Below are 25,594 nucleotides of genomic sequence, written 5' to 3' on the forward strand. Positions count from 1 at the left end.
AAAACGCCTACATTAAGCTGGGATGTCAAAGACAGTACCAGAATTGTTTTTATTCAGAAATCTCTGGAATTAACATTAAAAAAGAAAAGGCTTGGGAACATAGGAGCAAGCAAATTCCAGTCCAAAAAGGAAAGCGATCAGTTCATGAAACATTAATTTCATGAGAGAACCATTAATTTTTAGAAATATCAATGAAATCAATCTTTGCAAGAAAAGTAATATATTATTAAACATGAGTAAGTATGCCCCTTTCAGAATGCAGGATAGAGATACCTTCAGGTTACCTTAACTGGTAGAGATTTGTTGCAAGGTTGCACATGACCTCATTCAGAGCTAGATTTTCATCTTATTAACAGTCCCGACTCTCAACCCACAAGTGCCTCTATTTTACCCACTGCTTTGGCTTTTATGGTTCCTGCCCCTAGTGACTCTCTTCTTTCAAATTCCTCTACCTGTCATGGATACTGTCTCCTCTCTTCTCTTCTATCAGACCATCCACAGCTAACTTTCTTGAATTCAACATCTTCAAAGGAGAAGATCCAATTTGTTCACTAGTTCAGCATACTTGCTCTCCACTATAAAAGTTTTTGTTAGGCTGAACTCATGTCCAAGCACAATACTTATAAAGAAAGAAAGTAACTTTTCCCATTAATAAGATTTACTATTAATCAGATGATTACAAAGAGAAAAGGGCCCAATGAGTACTTCTGAAACTGGACTGAAAATAGGCTGCCCACATTACATCTTTGTAGGAAAGCTCTGAATCCCTTCAGTTTAGAAGATGCATCCTAAAAGACACCCACAAATGGCCCTGTCTTCTCAGTTAAATCCCTTTCCCTCACAGAAAGCTTCCTGTGTCTGTTCTAATGTGAACAAACTAAAACTCAGCCAACTATAAATAAATAACACTATCTACACATTTGTATTGTTTACTGAGTTCCCTCAGGACATCAACTGGCCACTTTTAGCACCTCCTAGGATAACCCTCTGAGCCCTGCATGAGGTTTGGTGGTCTATTGCTTATTGGCTACCAAAGGAACACTGAGCCTTTTTGGAATATCTGACCACGGTGAGCTATCCAAGCAAGCTGAGCCACCCATTTTCATGAATCACTTCAATTATGTCCATATGGCATGGTTAAATCTTGTGCTTTTATATAAAATCCCCATTGACCAACTTAAGACGACAATTGCCTTCTGATAACAAATAGGACAGTATTTAATGAGTATTTCAAATTCATCCCAAAAGAAATTTCTGGATATAAATCTATAATCTGAAAATAAATCTATAATCTGAAATAAATCTGAAATACGTATGCCATGCCTTTGGATGTAACTTGTCCTTAAGACTTTTCAAGTCAGGTATATAATACATAGACATACATATTAAAGAAAAAAATAGTTGCAATCATCATCCCCATAGGCCTCCCTTGAAATAATGAAGTGATGGAGGCTGATGTGATCTCACATATGTCCCTGGTAAAAATGGGTCAGTAGAACAGCCATTTCTAGGATAAATATGAAGTTCAGTGCTTATGGTACAACAGAATCATGTAGAATTGTGCACTTTTTAGAGTGAAAAAGGATCTCAAGTCTTATATAGTCCAATATTTTCCACATTATTTTCCAACAAAGCAAGAGTCGAATTAGATTATCTTACCTCTAACAAAAAGTTGTGGGTGTACTTAGAAATACTACACATTTCCTCCCCTCTCCTATAATTAGAATAAACTTTAATTCCATCATCTGGTAAATTCCTATGCTAAAATTCAATAAAGCGCCAACAGCTCTGCAAAGAACTCCCTTGACCCAACCAGTCAAGGTAGTACTCCATCTTTTGTGCTTCAAGAACACTGTTTAAGTGTCTATAGCAGCAATTATTTCGTTGTTATTTTAATTATCTGTTAACAAGACTGCTTCCAATTTGATAACCAGTCTATTTGTTCTATTGTATCTATCTTAAACATATATCCTAGATATGAAGGAGAGGGTTCCATAAGTGGACTGAATTAATAAATGCTTTCCAGAAGTGCACCAGTAGGGGACTATCACTTTTAAAAGAGGTAGAACACATTTGCCTTTATCATGAAAAATGCCAAGTTTCTATAAGGAATATTATCAATTTACAACATGTTCAATTAATTACAGGATTGAGGACTTAACTTTGAAAGAATGCACCTATGAACATATTTCATGTAAGCTACTGAATAAGAGTCAGGCAGTAACTGCTTTTGCAGCTATCAGTGGCTTACACCATGATTCATTTATTACAAGGAAAGGTAAAGTTTTACATCACATCTCCGCCTCTCCAACGCTCTCATTTTTTCAATACAGATGGCACTGCCTTATGGTCTGGTGGGGGCTGTTCACTGTCAGCTCTGGTCTTATGTCAAGGCCATCCATCTTTAGGTGGTAATTTACACTCACTGTTTTATCTCTTCTCTCTTAATTCACTGAAACAACCAGACTGACCAGATGTGTTTTTAATGAGTCTATAAAGACTCACAAATTCCCCCAGAAAAATAGAAATCTCAATATTATTTTCAAAGCGGGTTGAATAGTGATGTCCTTAAGAATCAAGATAACTGACACTTCCTTATGTAGACAAGATCAAGGTGCTTCAATTATTGAGAACTGCAAAGAGTTGAATGAAAAGTTTGAATTTGTTAATTCAAAGGATACACATTCCTTTTTCCCTGAGGAAGCTTCTTGTGAAAATGCTGCCATATGAGCAATGAACCAGTACCCATTATAATTCCTTTTGGAGTTTTCCCTGCATGTTTTTCATTTCCAAAATTGCAGAGGGACCAATACCTGTCAGAGTGCAACAGGAATATAATTGAAATCTTAAATTATACAACAGAAAGAAGGCAGGAGGAATATAAAACTGGAGACATAGATCAAGGGAAGATAATGGAATTGAAGTCATGGACTAGGTCTATGAGATTGGGGGCATTTAGAAGACAAAACTGAATATAAGGTCACAGACATGCAGGAGGAATGAAAATGAATCCAACATTTTGACAATGTTGAAAAAGGAAAATAAACAGACAAAACTGCTACAATCTAATGTAATGTTTTTCTCCCTCCACTTTCTCAGCACTTAGGTAATAAAGAGTCTAAGTTTAAATTTTAAATAGCATAGGAAAAGGTATACATATCTCAGAAATATTAAAAGCAACACTAGAGAGTTAAGAAATAGACTTAGGATACTAGTAACAGGGATGGAGAGTGGGCGATTCCCAAGAGACAGCTTTTAGTTAACATCTTAGTTTGCTATGCAAAATTTTTAAACACTGAATTGGCCTTTTCCTGGAATTAATTCATATGACAAAACATATTTTAAAAAGAAAACAGTGTAACATCTAAATGTCAAAGTAATTAATTTCTTAGAAGATAGAAAGGTGTTCTTCAAAAGAGAAAAAAAGAACAAGGTTTCACTGAACTTAGAAATGCTTTATTATTGACTATGACATGAATATGGTTACTTTCAAACTGAGGACAGGATATAAGAAAACAAAGCCTTTCTCAAATTGCCTCCAACATCCTGTAAAGAACTAAATTTGAGGCTCAATGATTTTCTGTAGAATAACTGCATTTGTTCTTAAAAAATATTTCTTTGAATAGCTAATACATATAGATGAGCATATATTCCAAAGGTACAAAATATATACATCTTTCTCATCTCACCCCTATTCCCAGAGACTAGTTTCCATTCCCAAGTCAAACACTGTTACTAGTTACCCGTATATATGTCCAATTCTACTCTAAATATATGTAAGTACAGTATCTGCTTGCAATTAAAGCAAAATTTGAGTTCATAGGAAGTTTACATGACTGTTTACTAGGAGTAATAAAAATAAATAATAGTAAAATTAAGGGTACACTTTTTTAGAATTTATAGAATCTTGAGAAACTATTTTATCCTTTGTTTAAATAGTGACATTATCACAAACTACCATTTCCTTCCTGAATTCAAATATGCAATATATAACAAAATTTTGCATCAAAAGCACAGATTACTTTATACTAGTGAATATAAGTCTGGCAACTTGCAACTCTATCCCTGCTATTGGGATTTTGATGATTTTCTAAGAATAGATAATATCTGCCTCCCTGTTGGAAGGATCAGTCTCCTTTTCATTCCTTGTTTATCATCTGAAGGTACAGTCCAGGCTCCAAGGGGCTTTCTTGACATTAGTCAAGAATTTCTAGACTCATGTGGCTATTTGCTACTATTTGAGTGGAAATATGTGCCCAGTTCTGGTCAGTAACTGAATCTCTAACTTGTTTCTGTATCTGGGATCTCATCCTAATAATATATCTTATATGCCAAGTTCAAGATGTGAACTCTGCCCTGTTCTTGAACTGGGACCCTGCCTCTGTGCCTCAGAGCTGACTTATCCCAAGGGTCAGCTGACTCTCTGCCTGGATTTACATTTCACTCGTACCTGATCCCTAGTCCTGGTTTTCCGGTTATCTGTAGAGATTCCCGTTGACTTTGTGGGGCTGTTGGTTTGAGTGTTATTGGTGACTATACTTCTCAAATCCTGTGTTTCTCCCCATGCCCACCAACTGCCCTCCCCATATTTTACTTGCAGCACTTGTAACTAGGTCCCTCTTGGTGTGGATGGGTTGAGGCAAGGCTATTGTACCCCTTTATAATCAACTGAATCATATAAACCTTTCCAAGTGAGAATGCCAAAGCACAGACTTATTCTCAACAGTGATGTTTACCACTTAAATTATGAATCCATTTACCAACTAGATAGGGAACAGCGAAGGAAAAAAGGCCACAAGGTGACAGTAGAGTTACCTGAGTTTCCTATTGCTTGTGAAGAAAATTTCACTTCAAAAACAGAACTCAAATCTCAAAAGCCTCATTTCAAGGCAATTTGATCTGCTTTCCTTGTGGAACAAAGTACAGCTTGGTGAAGGGTATAGGCTGGATTAAATCCTATCTCTGTCTCTTACTAGCTATGTGACCTCAGGCAAATTACTTAAAATTCTCTATGCAAGAGCTTCTTTAACTATAAAATAGGAATAATACCATGTACCACAGGGCTATTGTGAAGATAAAACGGGATAACCCATGGAAAGCACTTAAAATGATGCCTAGCACATAATACTTTTAAAATATCAGAGATAATCATTTAGATTTATGGGAGGAATAGTCATATTGACTGGATAATATAATTAATTCTGTGCTCAGAAATGAAACAAAGTCTCTTTGTTTATCCTCAAAAAAAAAAAAAACTGATAAAAATGATGAGGTTGGTGTGCTAAAAATAGTGAAAGCTCACTGGGTGCCAGGCACTAGAGTAAATGCTTTATGTACATTATTTTATTTAACTTCACAAAAACTCTATACATTTGAATTCATTTTTCTAACCATTTGAAATGAAAAATCCACCGTTCAGTCAAGTTGTCAAAAGCAATGGAGGTAGAAAGCGGCAGGGCCTGGATACCGCCTAATCGTGAGGCTGCTAGGCCCAAGCACTGCCCTGTAGCCATTGCATTCTCCTCCACCTCCTCCACCTCCTAGTCATGACAGCAAATACGTCTTTTCCTTATTTTATTGTGCATCACAGGGGAAAGGCTCCATCACAAACTATGGAATAGGTAGGAAAATAAACTTGGATTCAGCAAATTAACTTTCAGCATAGCGCGCACTGGCTAGGGTCTCAGACTATTAAATTTTGAATTTCAGAAACACACTCTAGCAAAAAACAACAGCTGCTGCTGGCTCCCAATCCGCAAAGCAACAGCAGCTGCAGCATCTGGAACAACCGCTACCAAAGCTACATCAGTAAATAAGGTGAAAGTCCCCATGTGATTTGACCCTTCAGAATCTTCTCCCCAAGCCCCCAATGGTTGGCTCAAAGGGATCTGCACAATGAAGGCACACGGCATATTTTTTAAAACTAGTGACCTTTGTTCTGTATTGGTGGAATGGATCTAGCATTGCCAGCTGGAAGTGGAGATTTTAATTGAAAAGCATCCATGCTCAACTGGTGGATGGGGGAAGCAAAGGAGAGAGTCTTTTCAAGTCATCTAATGAGCAACCAGAATGGCTTAGCCTTCCACAAATGATCCGCTATTAGCCAGGGATTGTTTTGCAAAAAAATAGTCAAAAACAAAACTTTTCAACTATTGTAGATTTGCCACTGTTTCCCAATACTAGCCCTATTAGATAATGTGAAATATAAAGGACAGTTGAAGATCCTGTTTATTTTTGTTTCCTGGGGAAAATGGAAGAGAAAACAATATTGAAACAAAAAACTGCGGGTATTTTTAAATTTAAATATAACATTAGGTTACTTGATATGGTATAATATGCAATTATTGATATAAATAGAATGACACTGATCTCATTGAAAAGTACTTTTCATAGACCCACCTTTCTCTTTATGCTTAATATCTCTTTAAAATATGTTTTATTTCCTGTAAACCTTATTATTCCAGTGGAATAAATTAACAGGAAATTAGTTTTTAAAATTAATTAATTATAGTCTTTAAATTTAGTATCTTATCTCTCAGTAAAAAGGAAGGTCTTCATTTAATTCTTTTTAAATTCAATTTTATTGAAATACATTCACATACCATACAATCATCCATGGTATACAATCAACTGTCCACAGTACCATCATACAGCTATCCATTCATCACCACAATCTATTTCTGAACATTTTCCTTACATCAGAAAGAATCAGAATAAGAATAAAAAATAAAAGTAAAAAAAAGAACACCCAAATCATCCCCTCTATCCCACCCTATTTTTCATTTAGTTTTTGTCCCCATTCTTCATTTAATTTTAAATATAACTAGTTAGTAATATGATTTATTAGACTACCTAGGAATATGGTATTTTCCACGTCAATGTTGTGTTTTGAAGGCAAGATACTTTTTTGTGGGGGAAAAAAAAAGGTCATTAGTAATTGTTAGGCCTGGGCCCTGGGGCCTCACCCCACCCCCACCCTTAGAAATTCTGCAAGTTTGCGATAACGTTTACAGTTTCAAACCTTCCCACTCCCAAGTTTGCGCTCCCAAGCCAGCCAATGAAAATCCGCCAGCTCCCCGTCCCTGAACAAAGAACTTCCCGCCAACCCTCCTGTATAAGTCTCACTGTTCCCCTGGTTACGGGCTGTCACCATCTTCGCCTTCTGCCCACCTGTGCACAATAAAACTCCTCTGATGGAGTTTTGGTCTCTTCTCTTCCAGATCTAAAAACCTAACAGTAATCTTATTGCTCAAGTTATTTAGCCTTTCTGAAGATTACTAATATTTTACATTTTTCACTTTATTAATTATTTTTTAAAGAAAGAGGCATGGAATGTTAGGATTCAGGCATTTGATAATAATGAAATATTTCTTAATTACTTTTCAAATATCTAAGAAGGAGGTTTAAAAATGAAGCTAATGGACAGTGGAAACAGAGAACATATTTAGGGTTTCACATTAATAGGAAGACACACATCTGATCTCTTTGCTTTGTTATCAAGGTAGCTTCCATAAAGCTCCCACAATATCATGGTGCTATGCTGGATATTGAACAAAATTCTTACAAGGAAGAAAAATATACTGTTGGATTTCTTTCTATTTAAAAAATATATATTTTCTTCAACATTGCCTAAAAGTAATGACCCCTAAAACGTTTTTCAGTCAGATGAGGAAAGGCACAGAATAGAACTAGATTAATCTAACAAAGGGCCCTTAGTGAAGAACCTCAGTCAGAAGATCACTCCACTCCCTGAATCAGGTTCTGGTTTCTTTTGTGTAGCCTGCATAGTGAAGGATCAGATCAGTACTATGCATTGGCAAGAAGTCCGTTTAGGTGGGCAGGATTTCCAGAGCCCGGGAGATGTTTATTCTAAGGAATCCTAATTTCTTGGCCTCTATAATAACTATGCACAATATTAGCCACAGTTAGTGTACCTGAGGATAAGTAAATATCATTAGTCATCCAGCCAAGCACCTGTCACTCACCATTGGCAGAAAGCCAAGGGTACAGCTCTTCTGCATCATTACATCTGGATAACTTGAGCCAACAGAGATTTTAGCTGCCTTTAAGATTACACAATTTTAAACAAAAAATAAAAGGTTACTAAAAAACAGCTATGAAAAATTAGTAACTACATAATAAATACTGCTTAAATGCATAGTAAATTAATACACATATCCTTACCTAATGTAAATGTCTTAAAAAGAGCCCCAGAGACTGAAATTTTCAATAATGTGAAAAATATGATTGGATGAAGTTGTTTGTATTCATCTCTCCCCCAATGATCTAGATACTAGTCATTTGTGTGCTAAATTGTTACTGAGAAAATTCAATTCGTTATATGAACTGGGCAATTATCATAAGTTGTGTGCCCCCTACTGTTGTTCTTGACCAGACTATTTATAGCAAGGGCCCTGCCCTATATATGTGCATAAAATGTTGTTGGGTGAAACCTTTATGCAAGATATTTGAAATAGAAATCTAACAAATTTCAGACACACATTTGCTTTTGAAATCGGATCCTATTAAAAGAATCCTCAACACTATCATGGGAAAAGCTCATCAAGACAATTAATTTCACATATGAGGTGTCACATGATGTGGCAGGGCCTTATGGGAGGTATCAACTTAATGTTCATTTCATAACCAGACCAACCATTCACAAATGTTTGTGATCATGTCAGTAAAGAATGTTCACTGTAGTGAAAAAACCTGAAAAGTAAACAGCACAAATAAGGAAAGAAAAGTCTATTCCTAAACCTACCATTGCCCCCACATGATTGATGAAAATTTGTGTATGTTCCTTGAAGTAGGACTAACATTTTAGGAGTACTTAATATAAATGATTCTCCCACATAGAACACACGTGATTCAAACTCTGTCATAGATCTCTGGAAGTTTACTGTTTATTCTATTTAATAATATTTGCATACAGACACAGGTGCTAAGGGCTGTAAGGAATCAAACAAATGCATTTTGCTCTCTAAGCCTCATGCCTGCTGTCAGCCATAGACTAAATAGAACAATCCACCAGTGTAAACTTTGGGAGTAGATTCAACAGGGATTTAAACTTTGGTCTACATAACTTCAAAATCACTGATCAGTTCAATTATTTAAATGAAAATAAAGGAGAAAACCCACTGATTTTCAGATAATAGACTGAATTATTCTATCTTTAAACAAACTCAACAGCCATAATAATGAGTCCATTACTCTTTTCATCAAGGGTCCATTGTCCCACCAAAGGGAACATACTCTTGTTTCCCCATCTTGCTGCCTGTAGTCTTATTTTAACATGCCCAAATCCTTCCTACCCTTAAGACAGTTTTCCTATTGTGTTCCCATAAAGCCATGTATGGTTATTTCACCATGAAGTAATTTCATTCTCTTCTAATATTTTACCTGCATTTGCACTCATGGCACCAATTGATATTACAGTTGTTTTGGACTTGTCTAAATGTCTTTGTGGAAATACCAGCTCCTTATAGACAAGAAAGTGATCACAAGGATGATGACAAGGATGAAGAGCAGGCAAGAGCTTTCATATTAAATACTCACTTTTTGTCAGTCGTTTGCTAGTTTCCTCATGTACATCATTTTTTTTTTCAAAACAGGTATTATTATACCTACTTTGAAAATGAGAAAACATGGAGCCCAGAGAGTTTAAGAAACTTCCAAGGTCAAGTGGTTAATAAATTTGAAACCTGGTGCGCTAACCCCAGGTCCTATGCTCTTTACACAGCTGATTTCTTTTTCATAGAACTAGACACGATGTCATGAACAAAGTAGGCCTTTTCACAACTACAGACAATGAAAGAATGAATGAAGAAAGGAATGCAGAGACTGCGTTATGCATCTAGAATCTATATGAGAAAAATAAAAGAGAGAGAGATTCCTGGTTATAGAGGCAGCAAAGAGAAAAATCATTTCAAAAATTGAAAAAGAGTATCAATAATTTTTGGAAGGTATTTAGCAATTTTTAAATGTATAAAATTTATATTAATTAAAATTAACTTCCTAACTTCTTCAGTTTCAGAACACAATTCAGAGTTCTATGCACTGGAGATAAGCTAAAATTTGAACCTGACAGTAGGTTACGTCCGATTGTTAATCCCTTATTTCTAGGGGGTCATGGAACACTCCGTGCCTGACGTTGTGGTTAGAAGCCACTATCCTTAGCAGCAGAGGCTGTGGCACAGGGGAAAGAGTGAAGACAAGCCTGGCTGATCTGATGATAAGTAGACAAAGTCAGCAGACCTTGAACTGCTGGTAAAAGAGAACATTAAAAAAATTCATAGTATATCTTTTGATTTTCCTTAAATCTTTTTGTTCCTGAAATCATTGCTTCAAAGGAAGATTTATTTTAAGCACTTCCTTGACCTGTTCTTTGGGAGGTCAAGATTTATTACAATATGCAAATCTTCAACAATGTTGCTACCAACTCATTTATGGTAAAAGCAGTTCAAAGCTGTATTGACGAAATGTTGTAAAGTGTACAGGGAATGTCATCCCCAGAAAATAGGAAATTCCTTCCCTCCTACAACTAACAGGTTCCAGTTGTCATTTGATATTTATGGACTATAAACACGGAAATTAAGAATTACAACTTACTTATTTTTCAGAAGTTATCTGAATAAACTTTAATGAGAAACCATATTAGTAATTGTCCCCTTTTTTCCCTAGTCTCCTCACAGATCAGTCCTGCCTCTCCCCAGTCAGGCATCAATTTAAAGTAACTTCACATCCTTTAACAGGTTTAAAGTCAAATTATTGAAGTTTTCTACAATAAGCATAGAATCAGAAACTTTTAGAATCAGAAAATGTTATTTAAAAAATAAAGTTACTCGGCTTCAAAAAATATCATCCTACAAAAAAAAAAAATCACTAAAATTAAAATATATTCCCTAGATTGTGAAAAAAACATATCTGTTAGATCTTATTAACTAGAAAATGAAAGAGAAAAAAGAAAATGTTTAGTTTAGAAACTTTTTAAATGACCAATAAATTGATTTGTAATAGATGAAATGAGTTGTGGATCTTTAGTGTAATTCACTGTCAAAATTAGAAGGGAAAAGTAGATTTGCATAACGTATAAAAAGCTTTGTATGGTGGGCAAAGATGCTTGAATCCCACCTTACACATTGGAAACCTTTTATTGGTAGACTTTATACTGACCTTAATGGGTCAGAGCAACTGTTTACAAACCTCTATCATCTCTCTGTTCCCCAGTTCTATGTCCTGAAAACACATCTCTCAACTCTACTTAAACCAGTGATGCTCAGAGTGTGGATGTTCAAAGACCACCTGCATCAGAAACATGGGATGCTTGTGAATGATGCAGATCCATGGCCCCATCTGAACCAAGAAACCCAAATAGCCAGTGTTTGAACCCAGCAATCTGCATGTTAACTGGTCCCCCAGATAACTCATGTGCATGTCCCAGTCTGAGCATCACCTTAATCTCTTCCTTCTTACAGTGCATGTGTGTGTGTGTGTGTGTGTGTGTGTGTGTGTGTGTGTGTGTTTGCATATGTATTACAGAGAAGAACACATTTGGCCCGGTTTTTAAGGTAAGGGCCTCTACTTGCCCTCTAAATAAAGACCATCTTTGTCCTGAGAATTTAAAATTAGTTCCTTTAAATCTACTGCAACAAATGCTGCTGAAACCAAATATAAGTCCCAGACTTATGGAGCCTAAGATAATGAGAATTCAAGGCTTCCTATTTTCTTCTGTCATATTTATTATAAGAACTCAAGTAATTCATCTGACTAGTTTGTGTCCTTAGGTCTGCACAGGTCAGTGCCATAGCAAGGCAACATGGTAGCAATATTTAATATGCTCTGTATTCAGTCAAGCATAGGGAGATATAACAGAAATAGGAGACCTAATCCTTATCCTTAATAAGCTTAGACTTCAACAGGGAAAATGCAATAAGTCATATTTTTTAAAAGAATACTATTAAAAGAGCACTAAATAAGTGCAAAGTGGTAAGGTGTCAACTACATAAGCACTAAAAAAGAGACAAGAGGCCTGAGAGAACTAAAGCCTGTAATGACCATAACATTAATCTTTTCAAAGGAGAAAATATGCAAAGAAATTTTCAGAAATTATACATATATCTTGAGAAGTACAATTTCTTCAAATATTTAAAGGACTTGGAGTGCTATTTTCTGATATCTTACTTCAAACTTTGCTTTTCATTTTCAAGTTATTTGGCTTCAATTAAACCACCAGGTAGGAAAGAAGAGAGTGTGAAAATCATGTTCTACTATATATACAGTCCTCCCAAGAACAATATTTGTCCATTTAATGAATATAACAAACCTTTTAAAGAATAATAAATGGCAAATTCTGAAATTATAATGAGTGTTTTTAAAATTTCTCCAAGCAATGGGATCTGTGCAAGCTTATTCTTAGTTGGTCACTGACTCTTCCCCCACAATTGAGGCTAGGAAACTCTTCTAATGGAATACTTGGAATTACATGAAATCAGTTGTTAGACAAGCTTTCCCTTCCTTTCCATTGGCTAAAATGTCAAACCCCAAGAGCTTATTTCAGTGTTGCCATTCAACCAAAAATCACTGAGTGATACAAAATGTTATTTATAATCCATTTTGTAGTAAGGATTTCATATTTTCTCCTGACGTTTGCTAATGTTGGTGATTGAATATTCTGCTTATCTCAGTGTCCATATCTCTTCTAAACAAGAGGTTAACATTTGGAATCATACTTAACAAGGAAACCTAAAAATTAAGTATCATTTTGACATTTCTGCCCAAGTAGATAAACTGGAGGTATCATCTGTAGCCAGATGAAATAAAATCTTTGATGAAAGCAGAAGTTAAGTAACCTTGATCTGAGTTTAAAATCTCTGTAAGTTGTGTTCATCTTTGCAATATAAGATGGTGTGCTCTGTGTAATTTACCACTCTGGAATACACAGAAGTGGAAGTGACGATACCAAGCTGTTCCGTATTTAGAATTAATTTGCAATCTGGAAAATTTCAATCCTGTGTATTATCCAAGGAAGCACACTCTCTCTGTTTTAGACAATTTATTATGGAAACTTAAAAAGCATTAAAAATGAGAATAATAAATTCCCATATATCATGAAACAGCTTTAACAATTATCAACATGTTTCCCTTCTTGCTTCATCTCTCTGCCCAACTCAGTGATTCCATCAGATAATGGTTATGTCATTCCAGATAAAGAGTCATCTGAATTATTTTCTTCTGAATCTTAGAACCCTAAAAGCATGTAAATGTTTTTTACTCATACCTTTACCACATTATTTGTTGGGGACAAGGAAATCTTGCACTGTCTCAGTGGAGGAGGAAAGCAGTTTTTATTCCAACTCCTTATCATTAAGGTAGATTAAGAAGCTCTTGAGACAAAATCCTAGAGAGACAGTGGTGACTTATTCTCTGCCTCTCACCTCATTTCAGACCAAACAGGAGATAATGAGTTCACTAGCGTTTTGTACAACATTCAGTCAAAGCAGCCCGCATGGAGCTATTCTGTTCTCAGGTCTGAAGACAAAAATGCTTCTACTGCACTCTAATTTATACCACCACTAAATATTTTTCTAGATTTTCATTAAAATAAGAAAATCAGTTTTCTCTATTCAGTGGCAGATCGATTTAACTTAAATAAAATTTCTCCTGTAATTTTCCCATACTTGCTCAAAGGATTAGTGAGCCACTGTCAGGGAACAGATACTTGCCTGCTCATTAACATTCATGACCAAGAGCCCTTCTGGTAGAGCTGGTTTCAGCTTTTGATAGAGCAATACTTAAAAGAAATTGGCTTGTCTGTGAAACAGCTGCTCAGTGAAGCCACCATGCAAGGGAATTGGTGATAATAAGATGATAATATTAGAACTACACTGAGAGCATAATGTATTTTAAGTTACTTTGAGGTATTTGGTAGGGGTCTAGGAACTTGAAAAAGATTGGTAGTCTGTCACAGAAAACACAAAGCTGCTGATAAGCATTGTACCTCCTATGTCTTTATTTAGGAACGATCAAAATCCAAAGGGGATGAAAAAAGAAAAAGAGAGAAAAAAAGAAAAGGAAGACTATTTCCACTTTTGTAGAGTTCTGGGTTCTTCATGAACAGCATTTCAAGGGCCCTGTGCATGGATCATGCTTTCCAACAATGCACAAATGCAAGGCATTTCTGATTTGTAAACCTGTTCACTAGTTCTGTCCTTGTCAAATCCCTGGTTACCTGAGTCTTATTTTTGGAAGTTCTGCCCTTTGGGAGAATTGGCAGATTACTTTCCAATGCCAGTGAGATTGCTTCTCTAATTTATAACACTCTGCTCAGCATATTCTGATTTCCAGAAAAGCCTGAAGAGTGTCCTTCAGATGAAAAACATTTCATCGAGGTAGTGGTCTAGCAAACTTAAATGAGGCAGCCAATAACTTCCTACATTTCAACATTATAATGCTTAAGGACCACTGTTAACCTGGACAATGATGGAGGGGACCAGTAACACAAGAAATGTGTTATTCTTGGAATAACATCATGGAATCATACATGTGTGTGTATGTTGTGTCCTTGTGTGTATATGGTTATGTGTGTATTGGTTAGTGGGACGTGGGAGGTAGTGGTATAACAGGTGTACCTGACTAACTGTGCTAAAAAATATGTATATATGTATGTATTCATTTATTTAAAATTTCTTGGGTACCCACCTTAAAACAATTTATAGTGGTAAGTAAAACGCTGTTTGGGGAGTAGCAAGAGGAAGTAAGTTGAGAACTGTGGTAGAATACAATATAGAAATACTTACTTCTTCCTCCCCCAACTCCCATCTCCATGGGAGTTGTTTACTCCACTGCCCCACATATGTTGGGATTGACCATGAGATTTCTTTTCATCAGTGGAACCTGGGAAGAAAGCATGCCAGTTCTAGCTTAGACTTTAAGGGCTATCTGGAGTCTCCATTCATCTCTCTTTGAGCTTCCAAACTCCACAATGAGAAGAACATGCCCAAGATAGTGGTGCTCCCAAAGAGGAAGAGACAGCCAGAGCAGATGAGACCAAATCCATAGCCTAGTTGAGCACAGTCCAGATGCATTAAGGGAAACCCACAGATGCATTCAAGGAAACTAAATTCTTCTCGTTTATGCCCAGAAATGTTGCGGTTCCTTGTTATCAAGCAATAGTAGATTGATTCAAGGACTAAAAGGTTTCTACAGAATATCTACATAGAGATATGTGTTAAATAGCAATAATTAATATTTTTAGGAAAAAATCAACAGTAAATATGTTTACAATATATCCCAAGGACTTTGCAGATATGCATACAAAATTGCTGGTGCTTCCGATCTCCTCCTGCCACTTCTTTAACTCTCGCAGTATAGAATCATTCTCCAGGGTACCTGTCTGCCGGCTCTTCCAAATAATTTTTTCCGATATCTCTAAACAGAATACTTGTTTATTTCCTTTCTTTTTCCAATGGACTTCTACTTTAGGGCATAGTTAATTCTGCCTCCTTAATTGTATACTTAATGTCTCCCAAATAATTTAAATTCTTTGACAAGCTGTTACCATATTTTATTCATCATTAGTAATATTTTTATCTATTACACAACTGGTTAAGTGCCTTCAACATAGTAGTTTCTGAATAAATGTTTTCAAATTGAAATCACAATTTTACACATACATATATCACCCATATGACAGGAAATATAGAAGATTCTACCACCATATGGAAAACACTTAAAGTTTTTTTTTTTTCCTTTTCAATTAAGTATAATCTCTGAGAAAATTAGACCATATTTTAAAGAAATTATTATTTTATTGTCATCTCTATGGTATGTAGATGAGAAAAGATACTTAAAAAGAAAACACAGTAGACTTGCAGCATAAAAATATTATGACTCTGTATATAAATTATTTCCACATTCAGTACAATGGGTATTTGAGTGTGTTACCATAGAATAAGTTCTTCATAAGGATGGAAATTACTGTTCATTTTTTTTTATTTTGCTATTAAAAATGTACCTGCTGCCAGAATATCTGGACAAATGTCTATCATTAAAACACATAAATAAAAGCCAGGAAAGAAAGTAAAATAATATGACCAAGAAGAACACACTAAACCTCAGATTAGGCTCCAACAATGAATAAATTTCAGCTCAAATAAGTCTAAAGGAAAAAAAATGTCCAAAATAAAATATCCCTTCACCTAAATATTCCTGTCTCTGAATAAGTTATATTCCATAGACGTTCCTAGAGAGGAAGGTGCTAGTACCTAGAACAGATAGAAACTACAAGTGTCTTGGTGTGTTCGCCTTCACGATTCAATGCTACTTTTGCACAGAACACTCTTCTTTTTTTTTAAGGACAGCTCCAAATTGAATACTATTTTTGCCTTTTCCAGAAATGTGGCTAGATTCGTTACCCACAACCTTACTACTTGCCTTACTAAAATAATACCACCTTTTTTGGCCAACCAAATATCAACTTCTTATAACATACTATTTATAGTTCTGATGTACGTCAAGAGTATTCAGTTACAGTCTTGGTTTTATTATCTTGGTGGGAACTTGGCAAGCCATTTAACCTCTCTGGGCTCCAGGTTCCTTGGGGGCTGGACTATATTTAGTGGGTGATTTTTTATTTTTAATTTTTTTAAGGATTAAAAATTCTCCTTCCTCCTTTATCTGGCAGACATTTCCACCCCCTCCGCAAAGTGACTGGGACAAGACAGGCAGGGGGAGATGTGAAATCTCAGCACAGTCAGGACTGGAAAGCACTAGGAGGTCATGGGCAGTGGTAGCTAAGAGCAGGGATGCAGGAATGCTCAGCCTGTATTGGGATTCTGATTCTGTCCATTAATAACTGGTTGACTTTGAACAGTAGTTTTCCCTGATAATTAGGGTTAATATTTGTAAAGAATGGGGAACAAGTTCAAGTGTCACCTGTTATTATTACTACTGTTAGAATTTTTGGTTGTTCTCCATTTACTAGGATCCTAACAAATGACCCACTTAGAAGTGCAGTGAGGACCTTGACACAAATGCCAGTCTGGCAGGTTTGACTTCACTAAACACAGAAAAATGACAGGAATATTAGTAGGTGCACAAAGATGGGGTCTACCATTCTCCAGCTTCCTCTGCATTTTCACATGACGTTGTTGGTGTGTTTGTGCATGTCTGACTGCCTGGATGTGTTTGACAGACCTAAGGACGGTACGAGTTAAAGGGAGAATATTGTTATCAGTCTGCCAACACTTGGCTGGGTCTTCACCCACAATTTTAACGCCTGGGCATTGAAAGAAAAGCTGTGCTTGGCCACAGGGCAAACTGAGAGCACCTCCAATAGAGTCTTGCAGGGAACTTGTGGTGGCCAAGCTCAACCTAGTTGCTGAGGGGATTGCAGATTTGAGTAATGAGAGTCAGAGGTAGATATATGTCCAGAGAAAGAAAAAAACAGGAAAAAACAAAACTTTGTAAAACAGTTGGAAAAATACCACTGTGAAGAATGTAAACCTTTGTTTTATATACATCCATCATAATATTTCAACTCTGTGTTTAAAGATAAAAATAAATAATGAAAATAAATATATAAAAGTGTATTAGATATATAAATAAATAATAAAAAAGCTACAGACAAGAAAATTCTATGCCAAAGATTTTAAATTCCTACAACTGATAAATATACTTTTTCAATTCAACATCTCTCAGCAACAATTTTATTTTTATTTTTATTTTTATTTTTTTTAGGGTTGATGGGGATTTGGGGCAAAGCTTGGAAGTTGAGAAAAAATGGGGAAGAATTTATATTAATTCAGACCTTCTTACCATCCAATGATTATTTGCAATTTTATATTGTGTCATCTTCTAAATATTACCAAACATGATAATAAAGAACTGGGGAAGAATACGGCAATAAATAGAATGTTGTACGTTAAATGTAATGGAATTTCAAATTTTAAAACAGAACAACCTCTGCCACAAAATGAAAAGTTAAATGGAACAAAAGCATTTCAATATAATGAGGGAAGCAACAACCTGAGACTAATTATTAACAGTGATTGAATTTAGGCCCTCTGAATATAGTTTGGACTGGATCACATGTATAAGGTCCAATTTAAATTGCCACTGTGCTTAATAAAAATAGGAAGAAAAGTTGTCACCTTCTGATTTTGCATAATAAGTGTCCACTTGCATAATAAAGAACATACAGCAAAGACCTGCAAGTCCAGATAACAAATCAAAACCTCTGACAAAGTGTTCAAGTGTATCCAGAGACAAATTTCAACATCAACACTTTGGATCAAGAGACTCCTGTGGAAATAATACCAAATGAATCATCAAATAGGAAATTACTAAAAATAAACTCAAAAATTCTTCATAGCACTACTACTTTTATCTGGGAAAATAAAAGTCAGAAGGTGGCATTCTACAACTGATCCTAGATAGTTCCTCTGTCCTCCCACCAAGTGATACCCTTTAATAAATGACATGAGGAGGTATGAAAAAAAAAAAAAAGGCAAAGGGAAAAAATGTTAAACTACCCACATAAATACACTGATGCTCCTGAAAGGTGACTTAGCAGATGTACCTTCACCATATGAGAGGATAACGTACACTATTGCATGTCTGACCATGATGTCGCCTAAAGGGCAGAACTTATAATGGTGACTTTAATTTATTATTATTAATGATAATGATAATAATAATAATATTAAAGTCTGACCTCTTGAGGACCTGAACTCACTATGAATGTATTTACATTGAAAAAAAAAAAAAAAGTCTGGCTGAAAGCTTCCTTAAAAATTCTTAATTTCTCTCCCATCACAGCCTAATGCAACTGCAACAAAAGTTGCACTGTTTGTAAAAAAATATCATCACACTGTATGCCAGGTCTAATGTTAGCAAAATCAATATCCTGTCAACTTAATTGGCATAATACCCCTAAGTACATTGGGATGATTTAAAACACACTGAAAAAAGTGAGGGAGGAGGAAGGGGAGAGGGAGGGGGAGACGGAGGTTTCTTTCATAAAACAAATGAGATCCGGGATTAAGAATTGCAAATCCAAAGATATTAAAAGTCATTGATATGATAATACAGGAGTGCCTGGCACACTCTTGTTGAACTGCTTTATTTTTTTTTTTTTTTAAACCAACTCATGTAAAGCTAAGATACCTTACTTCTAATATTTTATTAAAAGGAATGTATATTCTCTACCATAAATACAGCTCTGAAATTATTTCAACGTCATTTTGGAATCAAGATTTGTAAGCATGCTAGTGTTGTCTTCCAAAGACATAGGTAAACATCAACAGATCATTTCTCACCTGCAAATTGAGTATCTCAATTTGCCTCCATTGGATACATTGTAGTTCCCTAAATACAGAGAAACTTCAGGGAGTTCTGAATGTCACTAGATTTCTAATCTGCCAGTCAAGGACAAACTCCTAAATTCTCCCAAGTTGCATTCAAGGGAACAAAGTTTACACCAACACTGCTAAATAAGAAATTATTTTCATATACACCTACATATAAAGTTATGCAAACAGTGAGAGGCACAGAGCAAACGATTATGAAATGTTGAAACATACTTGCAGAAATGATTTAGTCCCATTCGCTTACATGGAAAATGTCACATCACCATGAATACTGAAAATACCAGGTGGACCTGTTCTTTATAACTTTGGGGACTGATCTGAAAGAAATCAGTGTTGCTGTAGCAGTTTAAAGCAGCAATGAAGCGGGGCATTTTACCTACTAGAGAAAAAAGAAAAAGAAAACTTTTGCCAAGTCTTTTCTGAACTGGCTCCGTTGTGCATTGACTCCAGAGGCAGAAGAAAATGAATAGCAGTTCTGTTGCCCCCAGGCAACTTAATATTACAAACGGAGCACTGGGAAGGTTCTTAAAACTAATGGTGACCACAACTTGCATGACTGGTTTACAATGAATCATAGTAAGGCACATTTGTTTCTTGAACACAGAAGACTACAAAAGCATGCAGAAATATTAACTTTATTGTTGTCATTTTTTAATTCAGTTTAGAAAGAGATGTGCTTTGGAATTTTTCAGAGGCTCTGATGAGAAAACTCAATGCTGAAATCCCAGTAATAACTACTTTCACTGTTTGTGCTTTAGAATGCACAAATAGGTTATTTAACACAGCTTATAGAAATGAAACTGATTTACTATCAGGAAATCAAAAGAGACTCAAAACCTTTTGCAGAATGCACCTAACAGCAATATAAAATGTGACTACATGACTGGAGGGGTGAACCCTGAAAATAAAGTCCATGTTATTGGCACTTAAAACAAGCCTGCCCACTTAAAAGTGACTATATATTCCAAATAATCTTAAATGACATATTTTTATTTAAAAAAAAATCCCTCTAAGAGAACTGAAGTGTAATGAAACCTGAATTAGAATCACTGTAATAATGAAAAATTTGAGCTACATCTTTCAGATCAAATCTCATAGGCAAAACACAAATGCAAAACAGCTCTTTGTTAAGTCAGGTTTTTCCATGATGTAGCTATAAAAACAACACACTTGTCAAGAAAGCTCCGGCTTCTTTTTTCTAAAAATACACAGTTATAAATCTTCAAGAGGGAAGAAATGCTCCCTTTTAAAAATATTTTTTTTCCTTTAATACCAAGATTCGTATAGAAAAGTGCACATACAACAATGTGAAGTGGATACTGTTGCACCTACCGTCAAATTTCTTGTGCCTGGACACAAAAGTGTTGCGCACAAAATGACTTGTTTCTTCCACCAGGTTTTCAAACTCGAGTTTGCTTTGTTGGCTTAACTTGTCCTCCATTTCCGTCGTGCAGCAGGTATATTCCTGAGGACAGATTCTTAAATGTTCCCCTGCAATGAGAAATTAAAGGTCACCATGGAACGATAAGGACTTTTGGTAGACTTTGGGGAATTCATCTCTCTAACATTTCCCTAAAATCCTAGCATACTTTCCATCTACTCCTCCAGCCATCCCCAGGAACTACATCTGGGTCTCGGCACATTAAAGTGTTTAAAGGTCCAAACCCTGGGCCACCTCAAGTTTAGGTTGATATTTAGTTTCTGTTCCCCATTACGTAAGTGAAAGTATACTAAAGACCTCAAAGGATCACAACTTTTCTCCTGCTTTTATTTGAAATGTACCAAGTAGCACCAGGCAAGAGCTATAATCCAGTTTTAAGTGTGCTTATCTTTGAAAACATCAAGGAAGGCAAAGGACATTTAGCCCCATCATCATCATCTGTTAGACAGCAAGATCAAGAAAGGATGGTGGTTAGTTCCTTGTGTTCTCTTTTTGCTTGCCTGTCTGTTGAAATGCATCAGCTTTTCTCTCAAAATGACCATATTTCTAATGGCAGGTCTTGGAAGCCATAGTTTCTTGTAGTCAACATTTCTTATCAGAAGGAAAATGTTCTTCTGAGAGAAGGCACTGATGGGTTCAATTAATGCTTATGCTATATGGGAATGTAAATAAAAGGTAATGGAAGTCTTGTATTTAAAACAACAGATTTATCCCTAAATATACTGGGCTACTCCTTCTGACAATATTACTTTCTTCAGCGTTATTTGCAAGTAGAAGCCAATCCTTCACTTCATGAAATTAAAATGGTCTGTTCTTGCATAAAATGTGAATTTACAATTGATGCAGCTCAGTTACTGTCAAAAATGTTTAGCAGAGCCTGTGGAGGGAAGTAGGGAAATCCACCCAACTTCTTGCTAAATGAAACCAACAAATAGTCCCTGTGATTAAAGTTACTGTCAGGCATTGAAAACCAAATGAACAAAGTACCTCGTGCTGTGATTAAAATTCATTTATAATGTTTAAGGAAACTTATAAAAGTATGTCCTATGACCTGTATGAAGAATGGGGTGTCTTGTGACATAATTTATTTAACTCCAGAATTAAAAATGGTCAGATGCGTCCGTTAGATCTTACATAATCCCTAGGAGGAAAGGGATACCATAAAAAATCATCTTAAAAAAAGGAGAGGAAAATGCCTCATAATTGAGAATGAAAAAATCAAATTCAGAATGAATTACCACCCACGAGCGACTAGGATTCAGGAAAAATATCCAAACAGCTTTATCTATAATATTTTATTTCTTAAGCTGGATGATGGATACATGGTGTATTTTATATTATTATCCTTAAATTTTACTGTGAGTTTTAAATATTTTGCAATAAAAACTTGGAAGTTTGTAATTAAAAGTAGTAGTGACTATGGCTATGCTGGAGAGGTGGGCAGGGTGTAGATATCGAGGGGAAAAAAAACAATCAGACCTTGACATTCAGAAGCCAGTCTGGCACCCACTGGCTATGCTCCTATTAAACATAAACAATGTCACAGAACACGAACCTTGACAAGATTACTCTGAGACCACAAAAAAAAAAAAAAAAAAAGAGAGAGAGAGATAAAACAAGACCACTTCATAATTTTGTCTAAGTACAAACTAAAATGAGATCGCTGTGCCATCCAAACAATAGCAAACACCCCCTTTCTTGGCCACAATGAGTGACTGCTACTTCTTTACCATTTAAAAACTCTTCCTTGCACTAGTCACCCTCCCTGTGGATAAGGATATTCCTCCAAGATACCCAATTACGGAATGACCTCTGCTCTCTGACAGCAACCAATCTACAGCAAACTCCACTTCTTTATGCCCTCTCCCAAATCACACAACCCAAACCCAAATTCTAATTTTTAAACCCCCTCTTACTGAAATAGCCCATGGTTTTCTATTGTGCATATACCCTTGCTGCAACAAGTAATAAAACAACCTGTTCAAACTATAAATGTGTTCCCGGTGGTTCTTGACTGGAAGGCATTGTCAATACCAAACATGATTTGGGGAACCCAAAAATCATTCAATTATTTTCTGGAAGTTTAACTGGCAAAAACTGGCTGTTTCTAGCTTAGTTGTATTCATTGCCCGGGGTCCAGATCCACCGTGTGAATCTACGCCATTGATTTAAATTATCTCCCCGTCCCTTCACCTTCTCTTTCCATGAGTGAGTGTATATTTCTGGCCCTCTTCTCTCTAGTTTTCTTCCTGCCAGAGTCCCATATAAAGAAGGAGAAAAGAGTTGATTTCTTGGGAACACTTCCATTACATGAAAAATCTAATGCTGCAATGAATTAGTAAAGCAGACTCTTAAATATGCCTCCATGACCCCATAGCTTTACACCACGTACACAAACACACACAACACACCCCTGAAATAATTTTGGATTTAAAATTGTCCCACTAAAAAGTAGCATTCTGTTTTTTGTTTTTTTTTTTTATCATTGAACCTAGAACACTGGTTTTCTTAGATAGAGTTAGAGATCAGAATACCTCCCATACAATCTAATTCCACAAATGTGGATCCATAAGGTTACTTTTGCAAATATCCAAAACACAACTATTTCCCTCAGGTCATAAAATGTTTCTTTTCTTTTGGTCACCTTTTCACCAAAAGTCTTATACATTTTGTTTGTGCTCAACTGTAATGATTCAGGAGTAGAAAGCAGCTCTGATGTACTAAATCTTGAGAAATGGACATTTCATTCATGCATAAAATACTAGGGGATAGGGGGAAACCTGTTTACAATAAGTCAGAGAAAGGAACATTCTGCAAAGCTGTTAATACTAAATATCCACTCAATATGGCTACAAATATGTGAAATTTCACTTGGAATGACCAGATAAGTAGACTTTGGTCTATTATTTTCCAAGAACAGAAGACTAGTATAGAATCCAGAGAAGTTGGATTTGAATGAGTGTCTTGCTCTCCCCAGAAGTTTCTAGTCACTTACAATACAGAAGAAAAATTGAAGTATCTAAACACCAGGGTTACTCTGAATGCCCGTTTAGGACTGAACCAGGTTCATAACCAGTTTAGATGTACACCCCCCCCCCATCCATAAAAATCCAGATAGGTCGAGGTAGCTCATTATGTTTCCCATGGGTTTGTGCTCCTCTATTTGCAGGTAGCCATGTGCCCAAATAAAGCAGACCATCTCTCATTCTGAAAGGTACTATCACTTACCACTCCATACGCTGCTACTTCATTTCCTCCTCCATTCAATATTAGGGTGCCATTCACTTTTGAAAAGAATTTCATAGTCTATTTTTTTATTAATTTATTTGGGACATTGTTTAATGACACAGTGATGATACTTTCTGATATAAGTTCTTTATTTTAATTTAATCTTTACAAGGTGATATATTATATTAGTAATAATTACATTTATAAGGGTGCTAAAATCAGGTATATTGTGATTTGACCTTACCACTTACTAGCTATGTGATCATAGTGTAAGGTATTTAATATATCTCAATTTCTCACCTATAAAAATGGAAATATTACTAATAGATTTATGGTTAATGCAGTATAAAGGTTTAGAGCACTGTCTACTCAAGTAGTTATCTTTAGTAATAAAAAGTTCTAATGGACAAACAAAAGAATAAATCTCCTCATCTATAAACATATAAAATGATTTTTGATAAGTAGCAATTTGTTTCTCCAGAATAATCTCTCTAATAATTTCATTATTAATGGAATTGATAATTTATTTGATGTCAACAAAGAACAATTCATTGTAAATATATACTCCCTCTATTCTTTCCTAGATTTAGATGAATAAATACAAACTAAATGTAGTAAGTGCAATAGAAATTGCACCACTGTCAGCATTTTGCAGACATAACTATTAAATTAACACTAATTAAACTATCCGTCTATCAGATGGTATATAACTCTCTCAGCCTATGGCAAAGAAGCAGAAAGAGTTACCAGGAAGAAGTAATTAACAGTCACATCATATGTTCTTAATATCGCTAAGCTTTAATTACAGCAAACTTGAGAAAGCTTTTTCTGAGAGGAAAAGATGTGTTGGTGTTGGGGGTGATGGTGATATCTTCAGCCAACTTTCACACTACAAAGTCAGGGTAGGTTTTATTTATTATTATCACTCATTCAGAAGAGCCTGCTAATTCACTGGTTACCTCTCATTTGAGTGTCTTGGATATATTTAAGTAAAAACAGATGGACTGACAAAATGAAAATGCTGTAGCCTAGTGGCATCCTGCCTGCAAGTTATTTAGTTTACAAGGCTTCAGTATAAACACTGTCATGGATGTGCATGCATTAACCTAAATCTATACCCTTGGGACAGTTAGTTGGTGCTTGTATACCCCAATTAGGAATCCATGTTCTTGAGGTGGCTACAGTAAGCTTTCAAATATTATCTATACCAACGCCAGGGTTCATTAAATTGCCATAAGAAATGTTAGGAATGCATGCTTATTGGTGAAATGAGTGGAGTTTCAAAATCTGGAGTTAGCCAGAAAGTTTTGACAGGGTCTAATCCCACTGCATGAATGAAATGTGAGAATCCCACGAGCCGAGCTACATAATTCTTTGGTCTAGGGCTCTGGTCCTGTGTCCTCACAGAACCCAGGGACAAACCTGTTGACTGACATCACCAGAACTTTGAAAGATCCTGCTGTTAGAAGATCACTGCGTCTGCCTCGAAGTAAACATTGCATGCAAGGTGCTTGCTAGAGTGCCTGGAGAGGGAGCACAGCAAAATCCTCAAGCA

The 25,594-nt window shown here is 35.8% G+C and overlaps 1 protein-coding gene across 2 annotated transcripts in view; it reads right to left on the reverse strand.

Annotated features, from left to right (window-relative positions):
• Positions 1-25,594, reverse strand: part of GPC6 (glypican 6) — a 1,192,747-nt gene that overhangs the window by 828,515 nt on the left and 338,638 nt on the right. For both annotated transcript variants that reach the window (XM_037799716.1, XM_037799718.1), the window contains exon 2: positions 20,703-20,861. In XM_037799716.1, the coding sequence (XP_037655644.1) occupies positions 20,703-20,861 (159 nt within the window). The remainder of the gene's footprint in view (positions 1-20,702; positions 20,862-25,594) is intronic.

This window comes from Choloepus didactylus, chromosome 12, assembly GCF_015220235.1.
Source record: "Choloepus didactylus isolate mChoDid1 chromosome 12, mChoDid1.pri, whole genome shotgun sequence".
In the NCBI taxonomy this organism is placed as follows: domain Eukaryota; kingdom Metazoa; phylum Chordata; class Mammalia; order Pilosa; family Megalonychidae; genus Choloepus; species Choloepus didactylus.